This window comes from Pectinophora gossypiella, chromosome 6 (assembly GCF_024362695.1).
Source record: "Pectinophora gossypiella chromosome 6, ilPecGoss1.1, whole genome shotgun sequence".
Lineage (NCBI taxonomy): Eukaryota > Metazoa > Arthropoda > Insecta > Lepidoptera > Gelechiidae > Pectinophora > Pectinophora gossypiella.
Window position 1 is genome coordinate 10,795,276 of NC_065409.1, and position 17,803 is coordinate 10,813,078.

The 17,803-nt window shown below is 37.8% G+C and overlaps 1 protein-coding gene across 6 annotated transcripts in view; it reads right to left on the reverse strand.

Annotated features, from left to right (window-relative positions):
* Positions 1–15,893, reverse strand: part of LOC126367528 (trafficking kinesin-binding protein milt) — a 38,996-nt gene extending 23,103 nt beyond the window's left edge. The window contains exons 1-6 of one of the 6 annotated variants that reach the window (XM_050011097.1): positions 15,654–15,893; positions 14,703–14,750; positions 14,259–14,348; positions 13,068–13,113; positions 8,890–8,994; positions 2,193–2,297 (exon numbers count right to left, since the gene is read on the reverse strand). In XM_050011097.1, coding sequence (XP_049867054.1) covers positions 2,193–2,297; positions 8,890–8,994; positions 13,068–13,074 — 217 coding nt within the window. In that variant the 5' untranslated portion in view covers positions 13,075–13,113; positions 14,259–14,348; positions 14,703–14,750; positions 15,654–15,893. Of the gene's footprint in view, positions 1–484; positions 934–2,192; positions 2,298–8,889; positions 8,995–11,183; positions 11,385–13,067; positions 13,471–14,258; positions 14,349–14,702; positions 14,751–15,653 lie in introns of those variants that run through there. The other 5 variants (XM_050011096.1, XM_050011099.1, XM_050011101.1 and 2 more) reach the window with 5 other exon arrangements.
* Positions 15,894–17,803: the final 1,910 nt, after the last annotated feature.

The following is a 17,803-nucleotide window of genomic DNA, read 5'->3' on the forward strand; positions in this document are numbered from 1 at the left end:
AACGTTTTCTTTTAAAATATTATATCTGTATATACTGTTGAAGTACTATTTTCTATTTTTTATCGTTTAACAGTTAATGCGGTTACTATTAAATTTAAATAAGCATTTACAAATTCACAGGATACTAACAAGCATGGGTTTTAATTAAATCGCGAAAAATCAATGTCTCATTTTTGCAATTTGACTACAAAGCGAACTATTTAGAGGAAAACACGACTAGATAATTTCAGCACTTTATAACAAGAAATTGACACAAAGTTGTTACATTGAAGTTAGCTGATAAGATAACGCAAATAACCTTTACGCTCATTAAATAGCAGCCAATGAAATATTGGGTTACTATAAGTGTAATATTGAATAACACCTACATCGGGTATTAAAAGCAGATTTGCATGAACTCATTGAGAAGTGGTTACGGTTGCATTGAACTCGTGTGTAGTAGTACGCAAACAGTTAACAATGATCATAGTAATGATGTTCTCACGGTCAAGATAAGTGATCTGGTGCACAGCTGTTGCGCGGGGCGGCGTCGCGTCGCCGTCGCTACGCGTCTGGTCGCCAGCACCACCCTCAATCGATGCCCGACTACACTCCCCACCTGCACTATACTATATGCTACGTCGCCACGATACTCTTAGACTCTGCATAATGAGAACAGAACAATCGACGTGAACAATACGTCGTAGGACACGATACGTGAAATATATCACACACTTATGTAAGTTTCGGTGTTCAGTATCACTGGATCGTTGTCGACGGTAAACACGGGACCGGTCCCGGTGTCGCTGGCACGTGCGAGAGAGGCGAGTGTGCTATATCGGTGCAGCGTTGCAGTCCTATGTTTAGCGCGGAGTACGGGGGCGGCGGCGCGCAGCGATGTGCGGCGTCGGGCGGTATCGATCGTGGCGTTCGGCGCGTGCCGCGTGGCTACCGGCGCGGCCGGCACTGGCGGCGCGCCGCACACCGCGCAGGCGCCGTGCGCTCCAATACGAGACATACCCCGCATACCGACCACCCAACCCAACCCAACGCTAAATTTCGTTACGTCCGCGAACGCCATTCTATAACTACCTACATCTATCCTATCTACCCGGTCGAAGTACACACGGTTAATTTCAAGCTCCATAATAGAATTTAGAGATAATTTAGATTCGATTATCGTTCCAATTATACGGGAATTTATGTCGTGTTGATGAATTCCGTCCATAGCACATTTCAGTTTACAGATTACACAATCTAAGCAACCTACAACAATATACATGACAGGCAAACAAACCTACAAATAGAATGTGCAAAGAAAACTATATCTTTAGATCTACAAACAACAGATCATTCGACGCCCTCATCGTTCAATGCATGAATGTAAACTTGACATTCCTCTGACGTGATGGCACTGAACAACCAGTCTGGGAACTATAAGATGACAAAGATACTAAATACTGTAAAAGAAAGCACTTTACTACGTAATAGCATGCAATGATGACACAGCTGCATATGGAATGGATTGTATTCAAGGGTCCTTGTGAAAAGATGTCATAGTTGGATAAATATTTAAACACTTGCTATTCAATGTAAAGACTCCAGCAGGAAACTAGAATTTAATAAGGAATATGGTGTTGTTAAAACTTTATGGTATGAAATATTTTATCATAAAAAGTAAAGTGAATAATTTTATAGAAATCTGTAAAAAATATTAGTAATTGCGAATTCAATATTATTCGAATGGCTAATTAAATTTTACGTCTACTTATAAAACATTTACACCTAAATAGCAATCATTTCCAATGTACTAATTGCTCTTACATTTTTACCAGGCGTGGCAACAAGTTATTTTCTAGCTAAGGCACTCCTTTGTTTGGAGGCAGTGAACAAAATTAAGCAGTTTTCATCGACACCAGTGATTTAGTAATTTCGTATATTGCCACAAAACTGAACATGACAATTCTTACATTTCGCAGTGATAAAAATTTGTTCTAAGATTTGGCTAAAACGATTTGTATACAAATGTAGTCATGGACTAGACGCTTAAAGGTAAAGTTAAATATCGTGAGAAAACCTTTGAACTCAAAAAGACATTTCAAATCACCAGCAATCCGCAGAGAAGCGTGGTTTTTCGAAAAATATCTTGGAATAAAAAATTGCAAGTAGTCCCTACTGTTTTATTGCTAGGGTGTATTACGTTATGTACTTACGGAAGTAATTGAGAGTCTCCCTGATCTGGTCAGGTGTTAATGCTAGGTCGTCGTCGCTGACTGGAAGCGCCGGCGACGGAATGAACCAATCTTGATTCTCGTACCCTGAAACCAAAACAACGTTTGAGCAACTTATATGCAGAAGTATACGGTCTCGAAGGCAAACAAACATGGCAAATCGGCTTCCATAGCTACCGACGGCTGTATGTATATATTAGCTTAAACGATTCTACCTTTGTCTCATGTCACATATACCATACTCTCAAAAAATAAAGAGATAATTTTCCCCTTCGAATGCCTTCTCCTACAGAAACTTACTAATCACAAAACTTTTTAAGATTTTTCCTCGCAATAAAACTCGCTACTAAAACTTATTAGTAACTTAGTAAGATCCAATATCCGATACCTTCATAAGAAATCCACAGAGTACTGTAAAATATGCGTTGCAAAATATGAAATAAGCCGGCCTTAAACAGCTAACGTTCCATTGTGTAGTACGAAGTACAGGATTGGTTTAATAAAAACCAATTTGCGTCGTTGACGTCACAGGAACGTGAATCATGCTTCAATCCCGCCCAAACCGCTTCGTGAACACAGCTAGCTCCCTACTGAATATTACAGTTAAGGCCACGCCTATACACAACATACCACTAATGAGTTGTAAAATAAAACGTACGTAACAAAATCATAGCTAGCTTTTAGTTAATTAAATAGTGGATTCGTTTTTATTATCAAAATATACGCGGCTTTTTTGTGTATTATTGTGTACTCATGCGTACAATAAACTAGACTGAAACGCAATCCTTTCACTGAAGGCGGGTTTTTACGTACCTACATGACTGAAAAAACCCATGTAACAGTTACTACACTACACTTATACGTTATCGAATCAAAGAAAAACAAAACGTGTCTTCGTGAAAATCTACACGAGGAAAAAGGAGAAGCTTCAACGCCCTTCAATGACCTTGCGCCAACGCAACCGGCAAACGTTCCCTCCTTGACCTTTTCCCCCTGATAGATTCTTCCGCAATTTTGTGAAATCTTCAGAAAATAGATAGGTCACGTTGTATGTTTCAATTACGCCATATTACCTACGTGTATAGCTTCATTATAGGAGTGTAATATAGTATGTCATTATAACAACATCACTCACGAACGAGCCAAAATATTTGTCTAATATTATATAGCTACGCAATACAGATACTAACATAGAAACAAAACATACATACAATGGCATATTATCTACTTTCCCTTTCAACATTTAGCTTTTACTCTTATTAAATTAGGTAAGTCGTAGAGACAGATATTATGTTACAGTGATTACACTTCAAGACAATGACACGAGTGTAATGGGTTCAGAAACCTGTCACCTTCCAGGGTCTTCCTCCTTGTTCATTTACAAAAGAAAATACTTCACACTTTTGTCATTTGACCTTTTCGCACATATAAACATACAAAGAAGATACCTATATTTAGTCCTAGTCCTATTAGGAATATAGTAGTCTTAGGCAATGCTATCAATGCGGGCAAGTCTGGGGCCAAGAGCAAACCCAACAAAGGTAAAAAAAAATTGTCGTCATACAGTTGATAGACGTAGAAGATATCAATTCATCGTCAATCATTAACCACCAAAATCAGCATTCATGTTTTTTAGCACAATCTACTCTGAACCGGCGTGCATGTATGAAACGATTGATGGATATGGAGGAAGCAAGAAAAGGGTCAGGATCGAAGAAAATGGGATTCCATAGTTTCATCGAAACAGTCTGTCAAATGAGCTAACAAAACTATTTTGAAAGTTTCTAGCCAATATTTAAGAGATAACAAGAGACAGAAGAAGGTTCAAGTTTAGGTACGTGAAGTACGTGATCATGTTCTTAGGAACGAGCGATCAATAACGCAGCGAGATGCAACGGAGAGCAGAGCGCATGGCGCCGCGTAACGACTCGAGCAACGCCCCATTGTACTTTAAAAAAAAACCTATTTAACCAGGTTCAGTACTAGAATTCGAGTCCTATCTACGCACTAGATAGTGTAAATTAATTCGCAGTTCACAACTAGAATAGGTGAGCACAAATCGATATCGAGGCAGACGATATACACACACATGACACACAGAGATGTGAAGACGATAATTAGATCATCTTGCCATGGATGTACCTCTGACTACCCCATTGGGATATAGTCGTGAGGTTATGTTAAGTGTTAAATATTGAAACACGTCTGAAAAGTACGCAGTGAAGTCTTGAAAAATGAAACGCCAGCTCTGTAGAACTTTGAATAACACTAGCTAGTAATCAAGAAAAGAAATAAGTAACTGGTGCGTTTGATACGAGTTGTTGTTAGAGCCATAAATAAGAAGGAACCAACTTCCAGCCACTTTTGTATTTACATTCATACATAAAATCACGACTATTTCCCGTTGGGGTAGACAGAGACCACGGAATTCCACGTCTTACGATCCTGACACACCACTTTCTTGTTCCACTCTAATCAAAGATTTCATGCATGCTCGCAGTGCTTTTATTTTTGTATCATCGTAATTCATAACTACAATGAGCTTATCACTTCATAATTAGTTTATTTTGTTTGTCGTATTGAAAGAATAGTCCCAGGGTGGTCGATTTCTACACCATGGCATGTTAAGCATTCTTCTTTGTAGCAAACCATACATTGAACCGTGCAGCCAACTATAATGAAACACGCATGCAAAGATTCAAACAATGCAACGTCATTTATAGATTAGAAAAACCTTAACAAATCCTCAACTGAATATGAGTATACTCACTCATACACATACGTACATAAGATTACGCCTATTTCCCGTTGGGGTAGACCACGGATTGAAAATTCTAGTTTACAATGAAAAAACAAGCTGCAAAATATTCAAGACCTCGTCAGAGGGTGACAAGGCTACAGCTGGTTGACATTCCAGTTTAAAAGTCTTTTGCGACTGACCGATGACTACACGTCTACTACTGGGAACATGCCTACCTTTCCTCACTCGAGTGTGTTGGTAAGAGAGAGAAAATCTTCTCCGGAAACACATTGGAATAGCCTCTATACAGCCGAATTGCAATCGAACACGGAGATCGGATAATAAAACAATTTCACAATCGTCTTAGGTTCCGGGTTTCTACTGAATCGATTAGAACAGACTAACAATATAACGTTTATCATTATGTTAAGTCAAGACCGATTTGACTATTATCCCTCCATAGCAGTTATACAGCTGTGAGTTGAAAACAGACTGCAAGTGACTGAAAAGTCTACGGTCCTGGTAAAACACCATTATCATCGTAGAAGAAGTAACTACAGGATCGTTATAATATTATACTAATTTATACTAATCTACATTCTATATTAGGCTATTGGCGCAACCACTGTTCTAAACGCCCTATCTATGGAGTATTGAAGGCGATTACTCCACCGACAAGAGCGCAGCTCTTAAATAAAGAGAGAGTCATTTTATATAGGTAATCTACATTACAGGTAATGAGGCTTAATTTCAGCAGGTGCGTAACAAAGGTAACAGGTTAGCATCTGATTAATATAATACTACTTACTTAAACAGCACATTACCGATAATGAACTGAGCCGTAATAAGGTCATGAATATATGAATTCCCACACGTACTAATTGTGACTGAAGTGATTGAAGTAGACCACAAGTAAACCCATAAATTGACTTGAAGCCACTTTGATATTTGTCCTTAAACCTTAGGGCATAAAGTAAATATCGACGGGGAAGAAGCAAATACTCCTATCTTACAGTTAGGTCTGTGTAAGATAGGAGTATTTGCTTCTTCCCCGTCGATATCATATGGCATAGAATTCGTTCAGCATCTTTCTGTTCCACATCATACGAAACGAATACTACCAAAGGTTTGCTAACGCTTTATTGTATAACACACGTACAAAAACTCACAGACGCAATCCCTAACGGGGTGGGCAGAGCCAGAAGTAATCAAAAGGCAACTTGCAGCCACTCTTGTTACGAAGTCCTAAGATATTATTAAGGGGTTTATTCTAAAAGAGGACAAGGTTCACACGTAACTCAAGTTTGGTTTTGATCTAAAGCGGTCTTGGCTAACCAGTTATCGATAGTGCAAAATAGTGCAAGTGACAATAACGTCCCGGGCCCGCTTGCGACGGCTGATGACCGGCGGGCGATGACTCGAGCGATGAGCCACCATTATTTATAGCTAGCGGCGGCGCCGGCGCCGGAAGCCGCGCCTCAAACGCTTACTGGAACGGAACACTGCTTAACTCCACTCACCATATTATGCGCATGGCATTCTTACGCTGAGAGTTGCTTGATAAGAAATCAATGCAAGTGCTAGTGTCCTCGTTGCATACGTTACAGTTTGGAAAACGTTTGAAAACGGACATGTCCTTTTAAAAGAAACTGTTTTCTTAGATATAATAGGCAACTAATGTTTCAAGCCAAATCTACTGCCTGTTAAGTCGTGGAAGTCGGCTTAAATATCATTATTTTCAGGGGATTTGTGACCTAGGTACACATTGTTCCACTGGCTTAGACTGTATTACAGACAGACATGACGTTATTATGTAGGGTTTTCTATTTCTCACTTTAAATGAGTTACAAAACCTTGAAAGACTGCCTGAATACCTGAAACGTCAAACTGACTGCAACGCAGTATTTGATGCCAGTGAAACTGGTCTAGATAATTGGTGTGTATGTGAAAGCTTACAGAATCTTGCCTCTATATTTCTTTCAGACTCATGTCACGCAAATTAATAGCGGCAAACCAAAAAAAAATCGTCAAATATCAGACATTTCAAGTTAACTCCAAATGTGACTCATTCGTATTGTGAAATTTTCTTTAGAAATTGCATCAAGAGTGCACAAGAAGAAATCTTATTTAACTATATTGTATGCTATAAAGTGTGTGTTCTGTCAATACAATAGGTGAGTATGGAGGCATAATAAGCAATGCGAAAACTAGAAAGTCTACGCACTCCATGAGATATGGCACATCTTAAACTACACACAATTTTCTTGTCAATGTGCCTAATGATGGCGCAACACGATCTATTCAAATGGCCTCTTATCATGTGACGTTGATTGCCAAATAGCACAATGATGGTGAAAAATTAAATGGTTCTAAATACTTCTTAATCACGGAAACTATTCGAGATCTTGGCTTTTAACTTTCCACTAAACGCTTGTCTCACGCCGTTCGCCTGACATTTGCCGAAATTATTGCACGTCTCGCAAGAGGCCTCAAGGCCTCGCCATTCCATTTAACTTTATTGTAAGCCGGCGTAGCCTCGTAAGCCTTAAAATAATGCATACTTAATTGAACAATACGGGTTGGTACACAGCTGTGCATATTCGCCATATTTATTTCACGAAAAATCCTTTAGCGTTAAACTTACAAATAAAATGTTCAGAAATTTTTTCATGACTATTTACGTACATCGTCATCGTACTTAAGTGAATATTCAACTGTATAGCTACTTTACTTACGAGTTTTATTTCGTTTTGTTTTTTTTTCTGTTTTAGTCATAAAAAATATTATCTTTACTATGTTTGAAGCAGCCAGGAAGATTCTCCAATATAAAGTATCTACGTATAATCAGACACGCGAATCAAGACAAAGCAAGGACAGCGATGTCTAGACTAAATCGGAATTCGATACGTCTTTATTGTACAACCGATCCTTTATCTACGAAAAGGAAATGATAAGTTTTAGCTTCGTTGCTCACCAACCTTTCACCTTTTGAGCTTACAAATACAAAATGATTGCCCAACAAATCGCAGTATTATTATTGGCAAAACAAAGACAAGCAAACTGGACTAGCCATTTGGAAAGATCCACGATCGTTTGCAAATTATGGTAACCTAATCCTGACAAATGGCCCACAGCCGCAACCTACTTTCTGAGCATTGACCTAATGAAATTTACAACTTGCCACTAGCGAAACTAGGACTACAGCTATGAAAAAAACTGGTGTATTTTCATTCCTATTTCAAGAATAGAACGCGAAAATGTTATCGATTTTTTCTTGAACGTTTTAAACGGAGCGAATGGAGCAGCTTGTAAACTGTATATGACATCTAAAAGTCAGTCCATTCAAATGAGTCGCATCTAATAAAGCGGTCGTTCGGGATAAATAATTCACTCGGCAGATCCGTGTCTCGGTTCCCGTCCTAACATTCCGGCCAACACATCGCTACGAGCCGTGGCATTGCATCGATCGACCGTACCGTTTCCCGGAAAAGGTACTTCATTGAACTTGGCCCTGAATATCATGACTGTAGATTTACTAAATAACTCTACTAACGTTTGTATCAGATCTGACAGATAAGGTCGTATAATCTGTCTGTAGCATAGGTAAATATATCACAGTCAAAGCATGTTTTCTTATCACATTTTAGTATTAAACAGTTCTAGTAATAGAACAATTTATTGCACGCCCTAAATGACCTGTGGCTTTCATAGAACCTGTCATACGAGACATGCACATGAATACCTGCACCAACTATGTTGCAAGCAATCTAGTTACACTCGTAATCTCCATCAGTTTTACATACTAACTTAACTTGTACGAATTGCAACACGTGAACTTTCAATTACAAATGACAACCAAATATGGTATGATAACCGTAATTGAATGCTATAAAAGAAGCTTACACAATGTTATACTTAAGTAAAGAATGCAATATTTACCTCCAAACTGGGTAAGGCTGTCGGCTCGCAGTCGGTATTTTGGTATGTGTTCTTGTAGAAGACTGACGATCTCAACCTCGGGCACCTCCTCGCTATTGCACACCTCTGTTGACAAAAACAACAAAGAATTAATAAAACGGCAATTCCCATGATAGATTCGTCGGAACTTTCTAGTAACTTAAGTCGCGATAACGAATTGTTGGAAAGCAACAAGTTTGAATGGCGATATCGTGACTGGAGAAGTAGACTTGAGCGCAATGCAGTACCTGGCGTTATAGTCGGGCGTAGTGTAGGTACGTCTGTGGTACGTCTACTTTCCGTATTTAGTATGGAGCTTGCAGACAGAATCGATAGCTGCGTCCCGGCCGGCGGCGGCGGGGCGACGGCGCGCGGGCGCGGGCGGCCACGCCGGGGGCATGCACCCTGCATTCCTGCCTCTAGCCGCGCTATGTCGCGCTCTGCTCTCACACTACCTACATCTCATGCACAGCGCAAATTCCTCCGCACAACGGACTTGCAACTCCGTTAAGGTGAATACACGGGTAAACGTCTGGAACCAACGAGGAAGTCATCACGCATGCTGCGAATGTGTATAACACATTATGTTTATGCCACATATACCAACAATGCCCATTTACAATGACTACCTGACCGAAAATTATGCAATAATAAGTATTGTCGCTTGTTCTTAACAATTATCGGAGAGAGCATTGCACCGCTAATTGCATAACTAACTTAAATTATGTTATACTTTCAATCAGTTTCAAGAGAAATTTAATTAGAAATAGTTGCATTACCTATATATGTTGTTATTGTAATCTATTTTCGAAACAAGAGAATAAATAAATTGCTGTACAATAACTGCCTTGCGGGTTCATTATTCGCGTCGCAGATTGTTTAGCTGATTAATGAATGAGATCATTTAAGTACCTACTATAGCCTGAGAATGACTTTCAGTTCTTACGTAACATGGGAACAAGAGAGCCGTTATTGGCAAGGCGAAAGATAATGATCGTCATCGCAAATAAAAACCAGCGACTAAAAAAATTGAGACCGTAGAATCGATATTTCATACATTATACAATTTTTATTTACATTTCCGCTGGACAGTCTCCAAGTTATTCTACGCGTCAATTCAGACCATGAACGCTCTACAATGGCTATATTATTCTAGGATATTTATTTCGTATGAGAGACATTAAGAGACCTTGGAAATCACAATAGTCATCTTAACAACAAACAATACAATGGAAATATGAAGTGCATCGGATAAGAATTATCGTCGAAGAAAATTGATAAGGTGTTTATTGATTGATATATTAAATCAGCTTCTGAATCTTGTTGTCAAATGTGTAAGCTTGCTTCTCTCTAGCAATTTGATTCATACGTTTAAGAATAGAGAATTAATTAATCAAAACGCGCAAGTTGTAGGTAGGCACGCATAAAATAGGTACAACCACACAACAAAAAAGGTCAATTACTCTTTAATACGGTCGACGTCCTTTTATCACATACTTACATATACTTTCAAACCTTCCCATAGAGACGAGGTAACGTAAACCTCTTACGAGTAAATGATTAATACTCAGACCATTTGAGTGAGATAATTTCTCGTACACAGGTTGTTCTAGTTCTCGTTTGAATATAAATAGGCAGGCGTAATCAGCAGCTGGCCGTGTTTATTCTCTACACGTCGCTAAGACAACATTTACCTAGCTTTGTCGGTATTTTCAACCAGGAATACAATTTACCGTCCATCTGTACGACACGCGCGTCTCTCAGTCTCATTAGCAGGCCAAGAGCCATACATACGGAATGAGGGAAAACTAGAAAGACCCACAGTAATTAAAATAACAGAATACCAACGCCATACGAAACCCTGCTTGTACCGTACCGCCTGAGAACGTAAACATTAAATCTGAACTATGGTTGAGTGTTATATAATAAAAGTAAATTTATAAATATAAGAATGATTCAATAAGCAGACATGTCATGAGTTTTACCGTATTATTCCACTCCCGATAGCAAAAGATAAGTTTAATCAATCAAAACTTCAAAACGATACATCAAGCGTTCCTAATTAAAACTACGTAGAATGTTTTAAATAGTTTTAACAAACACAGTACCTTCGTTGTTTTCAAAATTAATTGAATGATAAATAAGCGACACACGAAGAATCGTTCCGCAGTATTTAAATCCTCGTAGAATATAAAGCACACTTCAAATACCTCGAAATCACTGGAATTACACGTGTTTTGGTCGAGTTGGGGTGTGTCTGTTGTGTGTGCACTCACCGTCGCTCCAAGCCAGCAGCAAGTCTTGCCGCTTGTCGTGCAGCTCGTCGCGGCGGCGCGGGCGCGGCCGCGGCCACTTCCCGCTCATGCTGCCCTCATAAACCCCGCACAGCCGCTACTATATCCCTCCCTCACACCAACCGGGGTGTCACATCACAACAAACAAACTATACACTTTCACAAACCAGCTGCGGACGTGCACTGTGTAACGAACGACCCGATTTAGCGATGTACGTTTCAGATAGTATGATAATTATTATAACGTCATAGATTTTGATAACAATCCAAGCAAACGAAGTGGCGATCGGCAACTTGTGGCGGAGATTACAAACGGCGCAAGAGCTAGCGGGCCGTCATATCACACCCACTTGCCCTAACAGTAACAATATCACAATAATCTTATAACAATGTCTTTGTTTTAGATCGGGAAATATCGTCGTATTAAGATCCAATTCTCAGTCTGTGAAGTTTCCTACAATAGCTAACTGGCAATGTCTTACAACACGGCTGTTTGCAAATGTGGGTACGCTACAACTGAAGAGGTTTCTCAGGACATTCTGATTCGTGAATCGGTAATGTATTGGCTTGACGTTGCTACATGCCCAATACATTAGGGATTGTCATGAATGTGGATAAGATCAATTTGCACTGAATGAAAGTGACAGACACAAAAGGTGCAAAAAGACGCCGTTTGAGGTGACACCAAGAAAAAGTACGTTTCTTGCGATTAATTATCGTGAAAGTGGAGATAAGAGCGTTGATATCTGTAAATTGAATTACTAAATACTTTAAAATGAAATTTAAAAAGCAGGTAGCATAAACTGAGTAAGATACGAACGCCTAATAATTTACAGTTTTTAACCGATACCATCAATATAAACTGATCAAGCCGCACATCCTATTACGCTTATAGCTAAGTTTGTCAAAGGCCTGCAAATAGATAGAAAGAGCACGAGGCCACACGCACAGTTGGGCTGCGGAGGTGGCACGGTCGTCGCACTCGAGTACTCGCTCGAACCAATAAAAATAAGGATGTCGTCAATATTTTGGCATCGCCGTTGCGGGGTCACCTCCCCACGCGCTGCGACAGTACGCTACAGCACCATGTAACCACATGACCTTGTCACATACTACAATAACCACGGACGAAATTAATAGACCCTTAACTAGACAAACAGCGGCATTGCGTACTGTGTTACATAATAACATAACAGGCATTCATATCACCTACTTTTTTAAACTAATACTGTATAACACATCCGTAAGACTTAATAAAATGAATTCAGAAACGCCATGCAGTCCGGTGTGTAAAATTATATGATTCAAATAATCATAAAACGTCTGTTTGTTGTTACATAAGTTCACGCACAGACACACTTAATGAAAGATTATGCGGCTTATTTGCCTTGACTTGCTAATTTACTTTCAGTCTATTGTTAGTTTTGTTCTCTACATTTCTAAATGATCGTTGTCATTGATTTGTTGTTTTTGTACTGTATTTTTTCAGTCAACTGAGTGAGGAGATTAATGTTCTATTTTGATTACAATTGGGCTCAGCTGGGTTCTGATTATTATATCACACATACACAAATCAACATACGAAACATGGTTCATGGACCGAAAAATCCAAGTTAGTCCAGTATTACGTGGCGAGGTACCCGACACCAACGTTGCAACTTCTTCATAAAGAGTTAACCACATAATGATGTGTTGTAATGGCTGGTGTAACTAAATGCTTTCAAGATAAGACGTGTGATTCCACATTCTTCGGAACCAAAGATGAAGGTAGACAGTATGGTTAACGTTTTGTTATTGAAAGAGAAAAGGGACAAAATTATAGGCATGCCATACGCGATATATTATGAAAGTAAAGTAAGGTAGTACCTTTCATTGCTTATGTCTTGCGTTAGGCTGATACTTCCAACTGGACCTTGGTGAGCAAAGTAAACACATTGAATTGTGTGTGTGATATTATGATAATTTATGACACGAATGACGCAATATACCTATGATCACGATTTGCAAACTTATTTTAGAGATGATCTAAATAAAACATTTTCATCGATCATACATTTTATAACATTCCACTAGGTAATATCTAAGAAACACGAAAAAAATGTACATTCTAAATAAAACATCTAGGCCAGGATTACATTCAATAACGTCTAAAAATGCTTTGTGAACATACAACTAATATATTGTTAAGGTCAGCGAAAATATGAAAATAAATAATGGGAATAAGCCGCGCGAGTTGCGTGCGCAGGAGTCGCACAGTGGTTCGCGGATACGGCGCGGGCGCTAGACTGGGGTGCGCGCGCCGCCCGCCCGCCCAGAATAGCACCGACTGGCGACCGGCCAATCGCACGCCTCCGCTACATCCTCTCCATTCATAAGCCCTCCGAATTTATTGCCTTTTGGAGACTGAACTTTAGCTTTACGAGTACATAAACTCTGCTAAAATACTTTTTATTAACACCTCACACTTTTTTTTTATCTGGTGTAGTTAGTAACCACTTTCAGCCAATGCAGCATATTTGAAAAGAAAACCTACAATGAGTAAACAATATGAAATATGATGAAATTGGAATGAATAAAACGGAAAATACTGAAATTTTGAGTCATTAACACATTGTATATCCTCATCATATAATGCGTGGATTACCCTAGGTCCTGCTTATTTGTAAAATCTGATATGACACAGACTAAACTGAATTAGAGTGATGAAGTCTACAGTGTGATTAAATGAAAACCTTGGGACGGTCACAAGTGCAAAGGCACATGAAAGAGAATGAAGAGATATTCTAGACTAGACTCGCTCCTTCCCATATAATACTATATTACATAACATAAGCTCACGACTATACCCCCAATTGAGGTAGGCAGACGTACGTCCATTGCAAGATGAACTAAGTACCCACCCCTCACTGAGCTTACTGTTAGACCGCTGTCAACTGTGTTAGTGAAAACTGCACTTAAGATAAATTAATAAGTCATTGGCGCAAGTCCGTTACCGGGTTTTAAACGGCGTATAATATATTAGGGTTATTTTAATGTAAAACAAGTAAGTGAACTTACCAGTAAGTGTGGCGACGTGGCGGGTTGCGCGCGGTGCTAGCGAGGGCGCGCGGACCGCATCCTGGAGGGCCGCCAGTTTGACAGACTGATCTACACACATATTTACTAAATTACTATTTCTATCATGCACGAGAGAACCTGACAAATCTATAGATACAACTAACAGTTACTTTCCGTACATTGGCATTTTTAATCAGATTATGTTATCTGATCAGGTAAATAATGATTATAGGTAGGTACATATTGGTGCATTGACTATTCGGCCAGTACAAATATAGAAGTATCTGCCAAACTAAAGCTGATTCTAATTAGTACATTTTCTTATTATATCTTGGTCATTATTTTTTTTTAGTTAGCATATTAAATTGACTTGTTTTGGTGCTGTGGTAAATGGAATTTGAATATATTTTAGGAATTTATTTTTTGTTAGAGAGCTTTACTTACAGATCTATTTTACCGGATGTCTGTCGCTTTGTCACACATTTTAGAAATCTGAAGCAAAGAAAACATTTTTACTAATACAGGTTCGCAACAAATTAAAATGGAATCTCTGTTAACATACTTGTGTAAAAAATCTATTTCATTTGCTACACTTTCTAAACTTCATGTAAAACGGTACTGGCCGGCATTCTAGTAGCATTATGAGAATGTTATTAGAATTCAGGGCCATATATCACTATGAAATTATAAATGTAATAATGAGTCGCTCACTATATAACTCACTCAAGACATGTGAGGTAATCATTGACATTTAATACTAAATTTTGAAAGTAAACATAGTTACGCTTGCTGAACAGAACCATAAGTGAATAAAGAGCCAAATACATTGAAAAAACAGGTAGTTATAATATTAACCAATGCAAGAAACAAAGATTCCGTCACTTCAGCTACAGACTTGCCTCAAACAAGGACAGAGAAACACAAAAACAAGTTTTTCCTGTAAATTAATTATTCACTAACATTCTGATGACTGTGTTGTGTATCAGCTAGTAAATGGGCTTTAATTCCGGGAACTAATTGGCATATTTTGTATAATCAAATTAAAAATTATATATAACGGAAGTTACAGCAAACCACATGTTAAGGTAGTACTAGTCCTAATCAATGATATGAGATAGGTATAGATTGTCAAGTCTATGATAGATATAAGAGGCCAACTAAACTTACAAGACATGTGTAATTCATGATAATTTTCACAACATAGGTGACACAAAACTCACAAGTTTTTCACTATTAAATTTAAAGTACTTAAACATAATGTGGGAGGCCTCTCCCACAAGCAAGGTAAAAGGTGTTCTCTGTGACCAATGCGTGAAGGCTAACCAAAGTCTTCCTGTAGAAAATAATGTCCCAAGCGAAATATTTAGATCCAGTACGATAAAACCAGTTACTCACCGTCATATTTACATCATCGCTGCGATTATTATGAACTATGACCTTGCTTGCCCAAAAGCCAAAGGACCCATGAGTTACCACAACACTTAAATTAAACCAATTGCTAGGAATGGTTAATTAAATTGATCTAAGCACAAACACAACAAAATATTAAAACATTTCAGTTACAAAATAACACAGTTTCGCATCGATTTTGTCAAAATCCGTGTTTCGTCGAGTTCACACACTTGCGCCCCTTTGCGTCACATCGTTCGTTCATTCATTAGTTTTTTTCGATCAGTTCGTTTCATTCATTCAATGTGGTTTCCTCTCTCTGGTTGGTGGTTATTTTTTGGTTTAGTGAATTTAGGCGGGATTTTTGCACGATTTTTGTGGCTAATGGATTGACCTAAAATGTTGTTTTGTATTTCTAGATAGTTTTATTGCTTTTTCAGGATTATTATAATAGATCGGTAATAATAATCCTGAAAAAGCAATAAAACTATCGGTAAATATATTGTGTAATGCTCTTTTTCGAACACCGGAAGTCAATATTATTATGTTAACGGTAAGAAATATTGACCACCGGTGTTTAAAGCTCTAGGGCTTCTATTACGGCCCAGGAAAAAAAGGTTGATTATGGCTGCTCTAGTGGCTTTAGTTCTTACCAAAGAGAATATAATCACTTACGTGCCCAAAAAAAACACCACACCACTCTTTTCTTTCACCAATGCGAATACATGTCAAAATCATTTTTTTTTTGTAATTTATTGCGGCTTTGGTTACAAGACCATTGGCCGATCATGTCAAAATCATCCTAAATCCATAAACAATGTTAACTTTTTTCTTCGAGAACTGAAGTGTGGTGCAAGCTCGGTGCAAAAAACAATAATACAACGCATATTATCACTCATGTACTTATTAATACTATTTTCAGTTACTGTAAATTTATACAATTTTACTTATTACACATAAGGTCTTGAATTGTTAATTTATAATTATATGAATATTATTTTGTTTAGAAATATTGTAAAAACATTAATCATACTTTGCTTACACTACACAATGGTGCGGTGGTGCCGAATAGTGACGATCCTGGTCGGCGTATATTTTAATTTGATATCTCTGAAAATACTGCCGTTCTTCACTTGTTTATTAACTTAGCTCTATTCCTTTCTTGGACTAATCCATAAGTAAGGAAATCATTATTTTTAGAGCTTTCAAATAAAATAATTTTGTCTGCTAAAATACAAATACAATGATAAATATAGTAAACATATTATAGTAGTATAGTAAATATAAATATAGTAATATAGTAAATATAGTAGTAATGATAAGTATAGTAATAATAGTTAAACATTCGAAAGATTTTTTCAAACAAAAATACAATATAATTTCTTTTACTCCTAATTTGCTTTTTTACTTTACAAAATTACCATTTGATACTTAAGTTTGTTCTCAAAGTTAATTAAATATTTAAATAAATCCTTGTACTCATAAAAAGTATTAAAATAATACATATTATCATTATTATAACGTATAACAGCACGATGAATATTATGAGCACGAAACCTGAAAAAAATACAGTTTGTTAATACAAAGAAAAATAGGTAGCTAAGATATCGATCAGAATGTTCCCAAATATGTGTTCGAAAGCGAGTAAGTCGTGGCAGTGGCCAGCGAGTGCCAGACCCGAGTCAAACAAATAAGTGGACTGTATGAACACGGAAGGGTGGTTCTTCGAACACCGGAAGTCAATATCATTGGTAATTACCGTTAACGCAAGAATATCCTACATTATTTTCTCTTTCTGCAAATATCCATCCAAAAAAGTGTTTGTGTCACTTAAAGCTATAAAAAAATATATTTTAGTGGTTTACCTTCAAATAATATAATACTAATTACAAGAAAAAGTACTCCAATAATCAAAGTTAGTGAAACCGTCGTCATAATAATTACTACGAGTAGCAACGGCAATACTAATGCCGTTGTGAATAATGGGGCGTCCAACAACGAGTCAATTATTTTGCAACCTAGTTGTTCTATTTTTGCTGATGCCATTTTGTATGGTCCTATACATGGCCCTGCAACAAAATTGAATCAGAATGGTGAAATTCAGCAGAAAATAAAATTAAAATCATAGTACTTTATGTCGTTACCACATAAGTAAA